This window comes from Amblyomma mixtum, chromosome 2 (genome assembly GCF_055824585.1).
Source record: "Amblyomma mixtum isolate Tamu chromosome 2, ASM5582458v1, whole genome shotgun sequence".
Lineage (NCBI taxonomy): Eukaryota > Metazoa > Arthropoda > Arachnida > Ixodida > Ixodidae > Amblyomma > Amblyomma mixtum.
Window position 1 is genome coordinate 203,498,863 of NC_143013.1, and position 18,813 is coordinate 203,517,675.

At 43.7% G+C, this 18,813-nt stretch overlaps 1 protein-coding gene across 1 annotated transcript; it reads right to left on the minus strand.

Annotated features, from left to right (window-relative positions):
* Positions 1-319: 319 nt before the first annotated feature.
* Positions 320-11,174, minus strand: LOC149362281 (glutathione S-transferase 4-like). Its single transcript, XM_089569682.1, has 5 exons — positions 11,000-11,174; positions 7,400-7,458; positions 5,976-6,117; positions 4,668-4,838; positions 320-463 (listed from the first exon to the last, which is right to left on the minus strand). Exons 1-5 carry the CDS (start codon positions 11,138-11,140, stop codon positions 326-328), a joined length of 651 nt encoding a protein of 216 aa, XP_089425808.1. The 5' UTR covers positions 11,141-11,174; the 3' UTR covers positions 320-325.
* Positions 11,175-18,813: the final 7,639 nt, after the last annotated feature.

Below are 18,813 nucleotides of genomic sequence, written 5' to 3' on the forward strand. Positions count from 1 at the left end.
TAATCGCAGTCCCGGCATTTTTTATTTTTAATTATTTATGACTTGGGTCGGTTACACCGACGGCGGCGATGCAGCTGCAACTACAAACGAGCGCATATGAGCTGCACTCTAAAACAGGGATGTCACAAGGCTTAACAACATGTATGTACGGAACACCTAGTAACTTTTCTTAGATTCTCTTGGGCTCTTCGGCTTGGGAGCCCTTGTGTAAGGAACGAGGCCTAAAATCTTGAAGTAGATTCCAACGCCTTGTACAAAAGAGAACCCACTTTTATTGAAATTTTTCGTTTTTTTTTCTTCAGAGGTCTTGCCAGAGTTTTGCACCTTACTTGAGCTCACACCAACGCTGCTTAATAGCATTGATGGCCATCCCGCAGATTTCGTCGAAGCACGAAATCTCAGACTTGACGCGTTCGTAATAGTTCAGCACTTTCTGAAATTTGGCATTATCGAAGCAACCAGTCTGGAATTGAAACATCATGAGATTAGTATAAAAATAGCATGGCGATCGTGACAGTCATAAGCTACATGCCACAGCCATCAAGCGTAGCTGCCGTGACTGCAAGGGCACCTTGAAAGTACAGCCGAAGGGGCAGCTGACAGCTGTCATTGCAAAACAAAGTAAAGCAAAGCGCCCATTACAAACAGCAAGAAAGCGAGCGATACTCGGACAGGATCAAACACAAAAACATTTATGAGCACATGAACTATCAGTTCACCAACACTATAACAAAGCCGTCCTTATGACAGGCGGGTTAGGGCACCATTACAACGATGTTCAGGGCGTGTAGCGAGCGATACTCGCTCACTGCTCCTTATCTCTACAGAACTGAATGAAGAAAATTAATTGGCACCGAATAGCCGTCATGATGTCAGCTCTTACACATAAGTCATAGAAGGCATTTTCTAAAGGTTATAATGGGTATGGTAGGTAGTCAGATGGGTATTAATAAGGAACCTTAATTCTCATATGTTCCCTGTCTCATTGAGGGCATAAGAAGCGCTGCAACACCAAAGTTGCCACTTTGTTGGCTTGCAACGAGAGCATTCAGGAAGAAAAAGCGACACGCAATAATACGTTCCATGCAAGTGATAAAAAGAATGCTGCATTTACCACGACTGCATAAGACCTAAATTTTACGCTGTTTTTTTAGAAGCAGCTGGCTGTCTCAGTGTGTAACAAAGATTTCAGCTGGCGCATCGTTCAATTTGTGGCCACTGCTGATGCATCATTGGTTGGCAGGCGGGAGGATTCATAGCCGCGGGCGAAATATTTCCAACTAAATGACATGAGGCCCTAAGTGAACGCAAGCATACGGGTGTACAATGCTTTCCAAGTAATCAAGGGAGCTTAACCTCTTCCCTTAATCAGTGCACTTTAACTTGTAATTTCCAGATGAACAAGATACAGTTTTAGCTGAGTTATTTAGCGCTCAAAAATAGAACTCTTTATATACAAAATGAGTGCTAGAATTTAGGTATTTGGTAACGAGACAGATGGGAAAGAATTTGAAGCCAACAAACAAAGGCTGCGCAACTGCACAGAAAACAGCGGTCCGTTAGAGTCTAGAAATGTTAGATAAACTGCCGCCACCTTCAAACGAAGTTCTCCTAGGCGCCACGAGGTAACTCTTTGCTAAGCGGTCCATTTTTTCCAGCTATGTAAACCTGCTACATGGGTAAGCACAGGTGTCTTGTCGACCGAGCAGCAACTCGGCCTGGTGTTTTCTGCTTATTTCATTTAATGGTTATTTGGCTCCTTCGTTGGTAGCCTCAACTTACGTCTCTCACTGAGTGCTGTCTCCAGTGCTCGTGTTGAAGAAAAAATGCTTAGTATACTTGTAGGGTATGGCCAAGCTGAATGGTGGCCGGCGGCCAAGCGCCAAGAAGCGTCATGAGATAGGATTCGGTTTCTATGACAACAAGATCGTGTATGTTTTTGTTTATGCCGGCGAAGTTTAACTGTTTGGTCGATGGAAGGCAATCCGACCACAGGCCTGGCTTCGAGGTGCAAGAGTGGCATGTTCACATTCTTGGACAAACGTTTTGAATATTGTAATATTGTAAGGTATTTTTATGGAAATATTTAAGGTAATAGCCATTCCTCCAATTTGTAGCAAAATCCTCTCTTTAGAGCGGTTCCATAACTCGCGTCGAGCAGTTAAGACTGCTATAGAAAAGCACTGGGGAGCACTTCTGGCGACAACGAAAGCGTCAATAGCAAAAGAAATGCAAGCCTGAAAATTGGACATCGGTGGATATATTCATTGTTACCGTGTAATCTTACCACATATGAAAACATTGCGTTCATAAACTGGTTCTTGCTCAAAAATGCTTTTGTCCAGAATTGTTGCGTATGTTTGGTCGAACGCTGGCGTGCAGTGCGGACCGCGGGCTTTACCTCACCTCTATATCTCACGTCTTGGCCACGTACGAGTGGTCTGAGGCGTCAAAAAAGCAATCTATGGAACTCGCGCCAGCATGGGCTCGAATCCTGCTTGACAAGAATAAAAATCTCTTCTCGTAAAGGACTGCCCTTTCGGCGGAAATTCGATTTGTGTGTTAGAGGATGGAGGATGTTGGAGGACGCTGGAATGTGTATGGCGAGAGTGCAATCTAAAAAGCATGTCATACTAAATGTTACTATGCTATTAAATGCCTTTGAAAGCAAAGCTCGTAAGAACAGAATGGCTTGCAGTTTTATTGATGTCCTTCTCATTCACATTAGCCAGAAAAATGAATCCTTTGGTGTGTGGATGTAAACTGACTTATACAGTGTCAACACCTAACGTACCGGCTGGTGCGGAGCTTACAGCTCCTCTCAGGTTACTTCCTCGGGATGAACCGGTAGTTAGTTCACGCTCAAATATTCTACACATGTCAAACCTTCTTGGACAAAAATTTTTAATATTGGAATAGTGTGAGGTGCTTTTACGGAAGCACTGAAGGTAATAGTCGATTCTACCGACGTGTAGAAAAATCTTTCTATTAGAGTGTTTGCATCACTCGCGTGTAGTAGTTAAGACGGCATAGAAAACGAATGAGGTACACTTTTTACGACAGCATAAACGTTAATGGCAAAAAATGGAAGCCTGCTGATGGGATATCTGCAGATATATTGATTGTTTCCGGGAAATCTCACAATATATGCAAAACGTGCGTTCATAAACTGTATCTGGGGCAAAAATGCTTTTGCCTAGAATTGTTGGGCACTCGAAATAGATTGGGCAGATCAGTTTTTTTTTTCATGCAGTTTTTTGAGAGGCAGTTCGCTGTTTCGGTCGGAATGAACCAACGTTCCACGTCGTCTGTGGTGTGGCCAAGCATGAAAAGAGGGTACGGTATCTTGAGTGCGCCATTTCGCGTTGGTGGCAGAAGGCTAAGAGAACGTCGCACGACACGAAGCGCACCTTGCGTAGGCTTTATGAGAAAGATTGCACTGCCGGTGCGACTGTTGAGATATCCTTCTCTTTTCGTGGTCCAGCATCGCCGTGGACGATGGGAGCTTCCGATTCTTTCCGGCCGAAACAGGTAACTGCGCTACCGCAAAATCGCGTAAAAAAGTGTTTGTTGCTACATGACATTTTTTCCAAGAATTAAGCCTGCAAATTTAAAGATGCCCGTTTTTCCGAGAGGATTGTTGTAGGAGCTGCTTTGAGCGACTGCACAGGTGACGTCAACAAGCTCATATTCTGGGGGAAAGACTTGCTCATGTATGCTGCGCTGATTTGCTGAGCGGCAACTCAGGCGAAAAAATGCGACCCGTACTCTACGCTAGCGGTTCGTGCGTTCGGTTATGAAAACGTACTGCTGGCGATCGTTACGTGTCTCCGCTGCAAGCTAATAGTGACTACCAGAGTCAATTAAGGTAGGATTCGTTGACCTATGATGGAACTGGAGAGTTGATATTACTTCGGAATAGTTGGAATGTTTTGGCTTTAAACTAGTAGCCGAAGCTGACTTTGTGAGTTAAAACTCACTGTCCTCAATACCTTTCCAGAACTATGGCAGAGGGTAGCAATCATTGCCTCTGCCACGGCAGCAGGGCTCGCGGAGGTATTCAAGAATTTTATTACATATGCATTTGCCAGCCTGAGGCTGATGGCAGCGTATAAGTCGAGAAAGCATTTCCAATTCTGACGACAGTAGCAAGACCCCAACTTCCCAGTCCAGTCTAACCGTCGATGTAAATTCCAAAGAAAACGTAAAAGCCCTCTTGAGAGGGCTCAAGTAGCCGTCGGTGTGTTTAACGAGGCGAGATGATATACCTTTTCGTACAGCGTCAGCACTGCACATAATCACGAGGCGCGAATGAATTGCGACTATATCGTTTCCTCTGTATTGTGCGTATGGTATATGACGCGAAAGGTTTATTACTCTAAAATTTTTGCGTGCAGTAGTTTACTTTATACGTCGCGAAGTAATTCTTACCAGAACGCTCCACGAAAGAGTAAACGGTGGCAGTACAGGTCGTAGCACTTTTCTCGCTAGATTCTGACGTATAACCAATCGTCAGCAGAACGTGAGAGAGACTTTATGGAATACAGGAGAGGTCTGCCTGGTTGTAGCATGCTACTCAAAAGTTAGCTTTGGCATTACTTCAGAAACCGGAAGCGAATATCGGGAGCATAGAAGTGCAGTATAAGGAGCGTCTCCTCGTGGCTTACCTCGAATACACCGGCCATATTCACCACCAGGCATACGTCGGCCAGAGTTAGCATGTCATTGACGGCGTACTTGCCGTCACCGATGAGGTGCTCGAAGCCCTTCAGTACGTTCTCTTCGAATGCGGCCACCTCCTCTTTGCTTGGCTTCGTCTTCTCCATGAAGCGGGTGCGCTGCACGAAAAGCGATTTGGTAAGAGCGGAACTCAAGGCTCCGTACGCATTACACATTTAGATTAAAATGCGGTGCACTGCCGGTTGGCTGCCACTCGTAACACACACATCATAACTGTCAGGTGTTTTTCACTGCAATGCTCAACTGCATCTCTTTCTTCGAGACAAAGGGTAAATGACCACGATTTTGCAAAATGTATGTGCGTAAAAACAATGAAAATTAAGCAAAAAAAATGAGTTCTTTTTGTTTGTGACAAAGCATACGCGATTCCTCAACAACCGAAAAGGAAGGTATCAGCAGATCCGAAAACTTAGGGAAACGCATGACGATGTGTCGCTTACATGACCAAATATATCCGATAGAAAACGACTTTGTATTACGAAATCAGCTTTTAGCGGAAGTGATTCATCTTTATAGTTGTGAAATAAAAGAAGAAATGAGATTAAGTATTAGGTATAGGAGATATCATGGCAAACAGACAAAGTGGCATTGTACGGGTTGAAGAGAACATCTTCACGAATTTGATATGAGCTTTACGTTTACTGAAAATGATACAAGGTCCTGATCAATGCTCTGAAGAGGGCGTAGTGCGAGTCCACAAGGAGATTATCGAATAAGCAAGCCACTCGACCAATTTTTTATTCGCTTGGATACAGAGCAAACCCCAATACAGTGCAGAATTTATCTCTAAATGACAATGAGGTCATGAAGTTCGCGAGCACAAAATAGCAGCAGCTGGCACAGAACAGAATGATTGGAGAAATATCGGAGAGGCATTTCTCCTACAGTGGACCTAGTTAAGCTTATCGTCGTGATGATTATTAAATGCCGCCCTGCGTATCGCAAAAAGCAAATTAGTTAGAAGTATTGCTCAGATCAGTTGCTTTATCTCGTCTATCCGAATTACTCATGTTTCAGTCCACATTTCGGTTTAGGACCATATTATTCGCCTTGAATAAACAACAAACTTACAACTGCGCAATAACTCCCTGAGCAGAAACAACTCCATTGCTTACTTTATAGAAACTACATTTCTTAGTGTATAGAAAAATTAAACACGAAGCGTTTCTTTAAGCCTCAATTCTGACCAACTCAGGCCGCAACACAAGACCAGGCTGACAAGAACTCGTACTCACAAAGAATACAGATTTCTGGGGATGTATCGTGCCAGATACGCAGGCGAGGATTTGGTCGATGCGAGTTCGGTGCTTGACGCATTCCGGGTACAGTTCAGACTTCGGAGCGTACTTGCGAAGCAAGTAATAGGCGATAGCGATGCTGCGTAAAAACAACAAAATGTTGGTGTAAATAGTTATTTTCTTCCTTTAAAAATACACTGATTTCTATTTAAAAGACATCCATACAAACAATGTTACACTAAGGATTCAAAGGATCTCTTTACGGTACCGTTAATTTGCTAATAATAGATGAACACTGCGATATAATTTTGAAATTTAGCTACAAAAAAAAACGGTATTCGTGATCAGCTGGCTACAGAAATCGTTGCCTATATTGCTGGTTAGTATACCAACAGCGCTGAATAGATTGCAGACGACAACCCAGAAAATATTCTCGGCGTTAGAGAACGGGAATTATTCCATTATTTAAAATTTGTAAACATAACTAACGCTACTTAAAGAAGGTTAATGAGTGAGCTCTATTTGGAAAAAAGGAGGTGTGTTTAGAGAAACTGTAATGGTCCTCGAGTTTTACAGTGCACAAAAAGTTAAATACAGTGCACTATATTATGCTCGGGATTTTCGTTGCTAACTTCCTGCAAGGTATAACTCTTGTTCTGGACATTTCGTAAAACGTACTTTAGAAGTCTTTAACTGACACTTGTTTGTTGCAGCGACGCTTTTACGTCGTGTTGCTTCCTTTATTTGCAACTGCAAAAAGGGGGGGAGGATGCACAATCTTGCAGCTGGCTGAAATGACTAAACGCATGCTCAGAGGAGGGGAGTAATTGTATGCGCTGTAGCTTTAAGATTGCTATGGATCTTATGGTATTGTTTCTGTAACCACTGCTCTAAGTCTAGATGGACAAAATGATCTGTTCCGCCTGATATAGACCGTAAAGGCAGACTTAGTAGCATTTGTTTTACTTCATGTGTCTGAGCCCTGTAGCAGCACCAGGCAGGTAAGGGCAAACGACCTGACAGAACTATGAGGCTTCATGATCTGGACCGTGAGACCGCGTAGGATGAAACACTCTTTAGCTTTCTATTATTTTCAGAATAGAATAGGCAATAAATTTAATGAATCATCATTAATAGAAACGTTGTAAGGTACATGTCTTAGTAAACAGAGGTTGCACGAACACCGCAATGCGTCTGCCGAAATGGGGTTCCCTGCAGAAGCAAGCTACTTGAGGAAACACGCAGGTAGGTTTACTTTCTTTGGCACAAGTACACATTGTGGGAGCCAGTGCTATAACCTGCATTCCTGCCACACATATTACAAGAACGCTACGACGTTGCTTCTGACTTCACTGGCACAAATCCCCACAGACCATTTTTCATGGATAGCAGCACATACGTAACGTAGTGTACAGACGTACCTCTCATAAACGACGAATCCTGCATCGTCCATGGTTGGTACCTTATGGAAGGGATTCAGCTGGAAAGGTCAATCAATGTTTCAAAAGAGAGAAAAGCATAGATGCATCGGTCATTGGCCTAGATGAACAATGCATGCCGTCATCAGGTGTCCCCGAACAAAAAAAAATCTCTCTCAAAACACAAATTCATTCGGCTAATCTCTTTGTAGTACTGGATAGCCTCATGTAACGTAAACTAATACGACTGAAATTCTGTGAAACGCATAAATATTAAAAAATGGAAAACATGCGGAGCTGCTCCTAGTCTAAAAATACATTGTGGCAGTGCGGTATAGTTTTTTTCTTTACGAATAACCAGGAGAGCTTAACTTTGGCAAGCTGAGGTGCTCCTCTAGCTCCTCAGTGGTACGCCTCATTGTTACCTCTGTACTCAAAGCTGTTAATTTGATGCAAATTTGTTAGAGCAAATGCCATACGAGAAGTTGTGAAATGCAGACCAATACTTCGTTTGTGGAGCGTTGTTAGAAAATGAGTTTGCGGAAACGAGCGTTGTTTGCCGCTCAGCTGAAGGTTTCCTTTGTGTCGCGAACATGAAAGACGGGTGTTCATGGTTTATCTCTAAAGAAATGCTTCTAAGAAGAACTGATTGAAACGGCAGCAGCTACAACATTCAAGAAGCACTTTCTTTATAAGTAAAAGTCGATTCTATGATAGTGTCGGGTCGCGATAAAGGTTTGTTGGCAGCAAAAGAGGAGCCGAGAAATTGACCAGAAAAAGATAATTCTTGAGAAAAATTGCATTCACCATTTCCCGCCAGTATCTTTTTCCTCGTGATATCTGCACCGAAAAGGTCTCCGGAATTGCTGATTTCAAGGCAGTTAAGGTTTAGTCTAGCTTCAAGAATATGCGTCCAAAAAACTGTCGACGCATCGCAGTTTACTTGCCAACCAGCTGACCAAGCATGGCTAGTGGACAAAGCTCTCCATGAAACCCAGGCGTGTGGACTCTTGGACAAGCAGCAGCCCACTCTTGACTTTGTTCTTTTATTAAAATGAAGTTGTCGCTCTCTCTCTTCCTGTCCTGGTACATCAGCTAAGCAATGGTTCCACCCAAATTCCCAACTCTCACCAGCCACTCAGCAGCGCGCCCAGCATGAATAACTTTACTTCGCACCGCTGAACATGAGAGGGACCATGAAGAAAGAACATCTAAATAAACAGGCATCTCGGCGAATACACTTTTCTGGTGCCATATTCGCTCCTTCGAGCGCATATTCATTTCTCCTGTTACACTGCGCTCAGTCGTGATCCCATTTCACGACCGCGAACGCCTGATCATGCTCTTGGCTTAAGTTCACTGGACAGTTCTCAGTGGGGCTAGTGAGTCACCTTGCTTGAATGAACCGGGCACCTTCCATTATTTGGTACGTCGCTCTCGGTGAGAGACTTACACTGTGATGTTTAAAATTTTGCTTCACTGTACTTACAATTCCCCGCGGCGTCCACTACAGTGATCGAGGATGTGATTTGCGAAGTATGGCATTATCGTAGATGGTGCACATGGACGATTATTTAGGGCACCGCTTAGCTATAATGGTGTTTTCCTCTCTCCTATGCCCCTTAGAAAAGTGTTTTGATTCCGGGGAAAGCAGGTTACGGGCCTATATTTCAATAAAGAAGTGTGCAATTTCAGAGAGAAAAGAATAAAAAGCATGGATCTCTACAAAATGTGCTCGACATCAGCGACAATATGGAAGCATGCATGCTACAGAATTCCTCTTTCTGGATGCTGCGTTGTAAAGGCTGTAGCAGACAATTCGCTGTCGTTACATTGTTCTTAAGGGCTCGCACTAGTTTCGGGTCTGTGGCGCCAATCTAGGGAAGAAGAGTTTTTTGGTTTAATATATGTCGGCAGTGTCCGGAGATCTACGGAGGAGAGGTGCTTTGACAGGCTGCTTCATGAGCTTTGCCTGAACGTAAAGGAATTGTAGGGACATCGAAACGCATCCGAACTCGTGCCCAGCTCTTCGTAGCCCTAACGTAGCTTTAGGATGTAATGATCCAATAGATAGATTTAGGAAAAAATTATAATTACATCATAACAAGGTTTTTGACGTCCACGCGTGTGTGGTTCTTGCCAGCTAACTACTTCGGTGAGAAACAGAGACATGTGCTTGTTAAAATAATTGTAACCTACTCCGCAGAAGTATAGTGTTTGATTCTAAGCGAGGTCATTTTTATCGAATGTAAGGATAATTCACGGTTCTTTATTAAGTAAGTCCATCTACCTTCTTGCCAATTTGCAAAGAAGTCACATAGTGAGCGGAGCAGCATTAAGCACTTTTTTTTAGCTCACAATGGGTGTCCACGGGTCCGTTACCTGTACCCTGGTAGTTGGCTTCGAAAATCCACTAGCAGTGTACTGTTTTCTTTTCAATCAGTTTTTTTTTTACTTTACAGCCAGCGACGAACCACGCTTGGTACGACTGATCTAGACTGTGGAGCCTTCATATGACCACCAACTGCAGACCGCATTCGTTGGCATTATCAGTTTCTTTATCTTTACAAGACTGTAACAGTCGCATGACTTCACTAAGACGAGTTGGCAAGTTGTCCCCTATTCTTGGTTAAAATTCGTTTGCAAAAATCAAACGAGTTGAATCGACACTGCTCTCAAATCTGCTTCAATGGATCAAAGCAGTGTGAATTGGAATCTGCACCATATATTTTCCGCATGCGGCGAGCATGTTCCAAGAGTGGTTGCGCGCTACATTACATCAACAGAGTGCAGCGCGAAGTGATCACCATAATGCAGGGCATGGAGCAACATTTAAATAGGTACTTCTGAAGCGGTAAGTAAGCTTTGTAGGCACGCATCAAGATTCAGATATAACACCAAGGTGGCAATTACGAAAGGAACAAGTGAGTGGCCGGTGTTTTGACGCCAGGTGGAAACTGCTGTTGTGCCAGTAATGGAAATTTAATCCCGAATAAGTAGAATAACACTTGTTTTCAGGAGAGATGGACGGGAGTTGCCGGGCTCTTATGAAAATTGGTAGCGTATTGCAATAGAATCGTGCTTTTTTTTTACCCTTAGTGGATTCCATGGCACGCTCCATTTCAGTGGATTTTGAAATGTAAACGAAGCCGATTAGCTAAGAATTTGCTCTGAGACTAAAGAAACTGAAAGACTATCCTTCTCACCCCAAAGTTTCTTCTTTGCATCTGCAGCTTAGAGAGCTGCAATCTAGTACAAGTCAATCTTCATGTTCTAATCTTCTTGAGATCACCTACAGCCGACGCCTGGCCAGCCAATTTCTGAAGTACAGCTGCAGGTAACTTCGCGCCCTAAAATCGGTTCTAGCCGCTGTAAGCCCTGGTCACATCCGCTCCACCTTATTACTTTAGGGTATGTTCATAGTAAGCACAGTTTAAGTAGATTTAAAGGCTTGGGAGCCCTATATTTTTTATAATTGTTTCATGCGTATCCGCACATACAGTGCAAGCCAAACATCTCTGAGGACCGAGTGGAGGTCAAAACCGCGCAATGGTTCAAGAGCTAGAAAAGTAGTAAAGAAAGCTTTCGCTTGTGCAGGCAAACCTTCAGGTACTCTGGACTCAGATGTTCCTTCTTGAAGAAATCTAAGTTCTTCAGCTCGAGCTCAACGCCAATGAGCTTGGCCACTGAGCGAACGAAGCCGCAGGTCGGGCTTCCTGTCAAGTTGTAGAGGACGATGGGCATGGTGACCAGTGACAAAGGCGGTGTCTCCTCGATCTGGAACCGAAAGCGGCGTACGCTGATAGTGCAGCGAGCTTAACCAGCCAGCGCCGTTTTAAGGGGAAACCATTTCCGGTGATGCTGGCGATCTCCGGTGCCCTGTTTTCAAAGCAAATTGTAAGAGGCAGCGGCCTCGAGCCGTGCCGGATGTGAGCCGTCGGTTTCAGAGGAAACACAAAGCAGAAGTTCGGCTCTACTTTTTTTTATGCTCTGGGAATGGTGCCGCACATAAAATTCGTGTCACGCTGTCATTTACTGTCGGATGTCCACCTTTTAATTTTGGCGGTGGTCGTGGTGGCTCTTATAATCGTAAGCTTTTTCGTGTTTGTTTAAAATGACACGTTTTGCGGTGCCCATTATACTAAAGGGGGCTCGTAAAGCCTGGCTAAGCTCTGCTTTAATTAGGTAAACATTTCTAAAATACCGATGCCATAAAGCGTGTGCTCGCAGGTTGGCAACAATGAGGGACACATTACCGTACGCAGCGGATCAATACCATAGCATTGCCTTAGAGACCATGCAGATATGCGAGAAAAACGCGCTGACTGCACAGGAAGCCCAGTTCTCCGCTATATTAGAGGTTTTATAAAGCAGCAAACATAATCAATTCATTACGTGTCGTGCTAGAGAAATGCAATCTACCTTATATCACGGGAAGTATCTCGGCCAGTTGGTGAAAGATATTGGCAAAGCAGGGCACAGAGTAACAAGGCACCCTCAAGAAAGCAGTGTAATCCTCAGTTGTTAGTCACCGTTGTGTCTGTATATTCTTGTCTGCGTCCTGTTACCCTGCGCGCAGGTTTGCCAAGAAACACTCTACTTTACCCAGAGGCAGAACTGTACTCAGGAATCGTCTCCTCCCCTTTCGTTTTTCTGGACCTTCATCCACTTATATCGTTCTCCCGTGAAGCCCCGATAGTTTTTGAAACGACCTTTCTAGCATAAAATATGTTAAGGCACTAGTCGATCTAAAAAAATAAGATAAAGAAACAAACTGGCGATCTGAGCACGCGATAAAGCAATGAGCACAATGTAGCTCATATGTGCACGAAGTGACCTTGTTAAACTCAAAGCATTTTTGAAAACATCATGGACCTTGCAGACGCAAAAAGGACCCTACACTGTGACAGTTTTTTTGTAACGCGAGCGGGAACCACAAAGCTAGGAGAGTAAAGAGTAAAACACACAGCCAGAAAGACCTTCCTATTTCGCAACTTCACTGCCCGCACTCCATTGCCCACATTCCCGTCTACTTACTGCCATCGCTGAACTGCAAGGTATTGCCGACGGCAGTGAAAACCAAAGAACACAGAGAGATCCTGGTAGTGATAACACCCATTAGGATTGCCATTTCCAGCTGTGGAAGGCATGTGTTTGTCCGTCTGTACTTCTATGGATGGGGGCATATATGCATGCGTACCCGCGTCGGCATGTTTCCGTGGGCGCTTAGCCTCCTGCACGGAGTGCGTATAGGTTCGTGCACAGGAAATAGAACCAAGTTCCAGCGTTCATTTATTTGTTACTCCTTAATTACATGTGCCAAGCTCACGTGATCCTGTTTTTTAACTATTTTTTTCTTCTGCCTTATAATATCTAAAACTTGTTTTCAACTTTAGTAGAGAAATAACTACAAAAACTGCTTTTTTTGCAAACTGGCTGTTCGCATTCATATTTCACGCACATACACTTACTTATTGCCCCGCCGCGGTGGCTGAGTGGCTACGGCGCTCGGCTGCTGACAGGAAAGACGCGGCTTCAATGCAGGCCGCGGCGGCCGAATTTCGATGGAGGCGAAATTCTAAAGGCCCGTGTATTGTGCGATGTCAGAGCCCGTTAAAAGCCCCGGGTGGTCGAAATATCCGGAGCCTTTCACTACGGCGCCCCTCATAGCCTAAGTCGCTTTGAGACGTTAAACCCAAATAAGCCAAACCACATGCACTTACAGTGCCATAATAATGCACACGAAATAAAGTGTACATGTCTCGCGCGCGGCAGAAAACCAAACTAAGACAGGATAGCTAATGCGACGCACTAGACGTGCGAGGAAATTATTTTCTCCTGCTTTTAGTTGTTCGATACATCAAATTTTTCAGTTATCTCTGTGGTCGATTTCATGGCTGGGAACAAGACTTCCCAGCTCTAGTATGTGATTTTTAAGATTACTTGTTTCCACGTCACTAGCGCCGCCCATGAAATGATTGCGCAAAAAAAAAAACAGCCGAAAACACGCGTTCGCAAGAGGAAGAGGCAGAGAAGACGACATTGGAAGCAGAACTGAATTTTCCTCGGTGAAAGTTATCTCAACAGAGCCAGGCGCACATGCGCGTAAGCAACTACGCCTACGAAGAAAACAAAAAAAGTAACTACAAAAAAAATTTGATAGTGCAGGTCTGTTATCTTGCACGTCACAAACTATGTTCCGTTCATTGAACGGAATTCGCTTCAAGTTAACTGGACTGAGCAGTCAATGACGCATTCAGTTCCTAACTTCTTTATTTTAAATGCTTTCAGGATTTCTCACTCTAGTCGTATCTGTGCTTTTCCGCGACCGATGATTCTGGCATCACTGAAGAGGGGGTTACAGTCTTGACAGTGGTTGCAATGTTTGGGCAGATTGGCTGTGTTATCCGGTCGCAGCCAGATACGGTGCTGTCTTTATCGTTAATACAATGGTCAGTCTGGCCGATGTTGACATTTCCAGGTCAGGGGGAGGGGGTATACAACATTAGTAGCACGTTTTGCGGAGTTACTCGGGTGTTTTACATTGAATTTCTTGATTGTGCTCTTAGTGGCTGTGATGGGAGCGCACACTGGCGAAAGTTTTCTGCGAGCAGAAAAGATAACGTGGACATGAGATCTAGTGGCAATCCTTTTATCATTATGCAACTTCTGTCAAGACTGTGCTCCCTGTTGAATGATGTCAGAATCATCGGTCGCAGAAAGAATTTCCTTCACGCTGCTAAGCAGTAAAATCTCGAAACGAAATGTCAGAATCTTGAGACGAACTGCCAGTAATGAAAACTGAAAGCACGCCAATGGTCCTTGAAGAGATAGAGTAATCGTAACTACAATGCAAGGACGAAGTGAGAGCGTTCACCTTCCCTGTTGTTAGCTCTGCTGGTTGCTTTCAGGCAACAAAGGCACCATCCGAATTGGAATGCACCTCCCTGTAGCTCAAATTTCGCCAGAACGTTATGGTCTCAAATGATTTACAATGTTGCGCAACATACTCCAAAGTTGCAGCAACGTGCCCATTAGTTGGTCAAGATAGCACACTATCTGCTATCGTTGCAGCACATGCTAAAAAGTTGGTGAACATACCATCATTGGAACAACATCGCAAAACAAGGTTGAGTCATACGCGCGTACACAATGTTCTCTATTCAGTGTTAAATGTCTTCGACTTTCAACGTTCCAGATAAACATTGTTTCAATATAGCTTTACGGACGTTATTAAAATATTTGATTCATAACTGTAAATCAACATTACAAATGTATTTCAACCACACGGTTCCGAAAATTTTCCGATTGTTGTTTTAGTAAATATGTTTTTCAACTTGTAGTACTTTGCAACTAAATCTCTATTATTCCGTCGGCCATATATTTCGCGCATAGCTCCATTATTTTGTCACAAAGCTTTGTTTTTTAACTATTCGCCACTATCACCTACGGGACAAATTTCAGTGACGGCTACATAAGGTTGACTCCATGCTAAGCGTTCCGAGGTGAGTGCATGAGTTGCATGCTGTACTCTATTGCGGATGTGTGCGTACATGTGTTGCCTTCAAATTGCCAAAGTAGGACGCTAGCCAAGGTAATGTAACCTAAAAAGGTAATATTGGTACAACGTTCATGCAGTAGTTCGCGCTGTGGGGACAGTTTGAGGAGAGGTGTGGCATGACGGTCCCTTTTCGAGTACAGCTCCCACTGGACGCCCATGGCGGGCTAAAATAGGAGGGAAAGCCAAGTCCCGAATTTTTTCTGCAACCAACTGAGAGCGTAATCTTCGTGTGGAGGGGGCTGTGTAGTAAACACTCATGTGCTGAAACAAATTTTTGATTATTTTCCTATTTTAAATTACGAAAAGGCGGCTTCTAGGTAATCTGTTTTCAACAGTACCACTGAAATTTGTTTTCCGCTCCTTCTCATCATTCGATATACTTCATCGGGCTGGCATACGCTTCCACAGCTTGTTCTCGTCGTGGATTTGGAGCTGCACCTAATATCTGCCTCTGTATAACTCTAGGAAGGTATAAATTAAGATCCTGCGTGAGAGATTGTACTCGTCGGTTTTCGTCCAGCGTGCTGGTTCCTTCTCAAGAGACAGTGGTCGCTGGGTAGCATTGCTGCACAGCATTTTTTCCTTGTTGGCTGTACAGTTCCATTTGGGTACCCAACCAGTGCTCCTAGGTAGGATTCCTGAGTAATCACTCACTCGGTTAGGCTCCCTATGGAAACTATGCCAGATGGGCCGTGATGGGATCAAATTAGTAAATAGCTACTGCAAAAAAAAATGCCGTTGGTTGAAAGGCAACTTAGAATAACGGCAAGTTGGTGTAGTTGGATTGAACTATACACCATAGCGCTAAACAAAGAAGACTGGTGAGAAGAGGGCAATACAAGTAGCCCCTGTTTTGTCCTCTTCTCCCTTGTCTTCGTTGTTTAGCGCTATGGTGTATAGTTGAAAGGCACCAGCCTATGACAGGGACAATTTCTCAACTTCACGCAAATTTTCCCAGTTCGCCGCTCTCAGGTGCAGCTGATGACTACCCTCGTGCATCAATACTTGCGTCCTATTGGGTTCTCTCTAAGCGTGGCTGCTATTTTGCATATGCCTAGACACGCGCCTAAATGCTTGGCTTGACCAGCCAGACACTCTTGAGGCGACATTAGTAAATGCGTATCATGATTCCTTTGCCCTTTTTAGGTCAACAGGAAATAGTAAAATCTAAAAGAGGTACGACACGCAAGCCAAAGGCCTTTCGCCGGATGTAGTTTTTCCTCATTTTATTTTTCCTATGCCTACAATTTCTGCTATGTGTCATGCAGACTGAGAAAAGAGGACTTTACCGACGGAAGTACTTGACACTAAGCTTTCCTATAGTCCCGTCCTAAATTATGGCAACAAATGACCACATCAAATCCCACTATTGGACAGAGATGTCACTCTCATAACTCATTCATATGGGAGTAATACTTCAACAAAAAAATACGAAAACGCCCCGACGTCAGAAACAGTAAAAATTTCTGGTTTGTCAAGCTGACCGAAACCAGCACGCACCCTGATTACCGGACTTGTTCGAATGACGTAAGTTAGCTTCCCACAGCTCCATGTTACAAGGAGGCTCGCGGGTGCAAAAATTTCAGGCTGAGAAAAGTATCAGGCTTCTTTACACATACCAGTAGAAAATAACCAGGCTCATTAAAGGATGACTGCTACAAATGGACGCTGCGTGGGGGTGTGTTTAGAGAACTGGAACAGAAGGGAAAGAGATTGCTGTCGTCAGCTGCACCTTTCTTCGGCTAGAGTGTGCTCCTTCCCTGCGCCTTCGTAATGTGTGTTAGAAGGCGTAAGAATGTTATTGCTAACCCATGCACTGATAAGTAGCATGGAATTCTTTTGGCAAAAGTTAGTGGTGACCTCGGCCTTATGTTGAAATCTTCACACATCATGCGCTTTTTCTATTGTGCTCCTATTGACCATTACTCAGCAATGAGATTTTCCGGCCATCTTTATCTTCAGGTGCCACCACAAAGTCAGCGAACACCTCTCTACTGTTTTCATTACCAGCATGAAGCAGAGAGCTTTTTGATATCACAAAATTTCATTACATATTATGTGAACATTGCAAAGCTCTTCTTTTTGTGTCCTTGCCAACAAAAATTTAGCGTATTCGCTCATTCGAACTCTCAGTTGTTCAGTCAAACCCCTCCACAAAATTTAATTTACCTGTTTTACCCATCGCCATTTACTCTTATTTTCTTGAAACTCGTTACCAACTACTCGTATTTGCATTACTTGAATTACATATTGTGGACCACTAAGAAATCTCGGCAGCAGAAAATTTGTACGTCGTGATGAAATAAGAGAATCTTCTTTCCCTGGCCATTTTGTTCACGTGAACTCGTTTCTTCAAGGTCCTTATTACCATGACTACACCGCAAATACTAGCGCGTAAAATTAGCTCCATGCAAAGTTATTCGTCTTACACTCTCATTCTTTGACTATTTGCGCTGCCTCCGTGGCAAAGCCAAACTCTCCCCAGCAGTGAAATCTCATCAGATACAGATGAGTAAGATGCACCAGTGAGAGAGCTGCTCATACATATGAGCACTCATAACATGAAAATCGTAAATTGAAACTCTCTTTTCATCGGCTCCAAGATATAGTGCCCTGGCTCAGAACCGCCATCAGACCCCATTCGAGCCTGCGGCGGGCAATCCTCCAAAGCGGGCCAAGATGTGAAAGGTTACTAGTTCCGACGAGTTTGGATCCCCGGGGATGATATTCAGATAAACGAACTCTTTCACCCTCTTTGTGTAGATTAGTCAGATATTGTTAGGGATCTTGCCGGTAACCAAAATTTTAAATTTAATGACTAACTTGTAATGACATAAGCGTGGTATATCCCTAAATTCGTTCGCAACTGGAAGAATAACCATATCATGTTCTTTATTTGTGCTGTCCCAGTTCCGCCTTAGGCAAAGCTTTTGAAAATCAAAGCTCGTGATATTGAATGAGAATCTGCACTCACAACTGCACTTGGGGACGTTTCATGACTTTGCGACATCAGCTAGTGAAAGTGAGAAAGCGAGTTTTGCCTGAAAGATTTATGATCAGCGTACTTTCGGTAACGCGTTCCCTTCGCCTGTAACTAAAAAAAAAATCGCTGAGGGAAGACGACAAACATGAAGAAAAAATGAAACTTTGAGATGCCTTTGCTCCACACTGCCAACTTCAGGCGACAAATGAACCGCTTATAAGTACAGCGCTGCAAAGCAAAATTGCGTGACGGTCCGTCGAGGTACGTTTTCAATGGCTCATGCTTAACACAGCTAATCTGGAATGCGTGCGGCCAACTGAAGACCAGGTCAGTGACATTCAATCACACTCTCATACGTCTGGCACGTGCTCTACAATTACAATCACTATGGCATATCTATGCAACTGTTCTAGATTTAAATTTCGCAGACAAGCATGCCTAGGCACTCAGCGCAGCGACAAGGGAAGTGTAGGGAATTGCAACGGTCGAGTGTTGCTTTAATGTCTCGAAACACCTCATGCAACGAACCCATTTTAAAAATGCTTGTTATCTGAAATTTTTAACAGCTCCTGCCTAGCGCTGCAAAGGCTTGCGATCTATGGTGCTTTAATACGAGGGGCAGTGTCTTTTGAGAAAACTAATCAGAGAAAACCATACTGGATGTTTCCTCAGGACCTGGGCTCTTGGTGACCCTCAGCACACTTCAAAAGTAGCGGTATCTCGATGCTTCACCTAACGTCTCTTTCAAATCCACTGAAAGTTTAAAGAGTACGCGTCTATTAAAACAGTGAAATTTTAAAGCCCTTTTTAGTGGCAAAACACAATATTTGAAGAATTTCGTACTGCAAATTCTAGCGTATTCTGGAGCTGTGT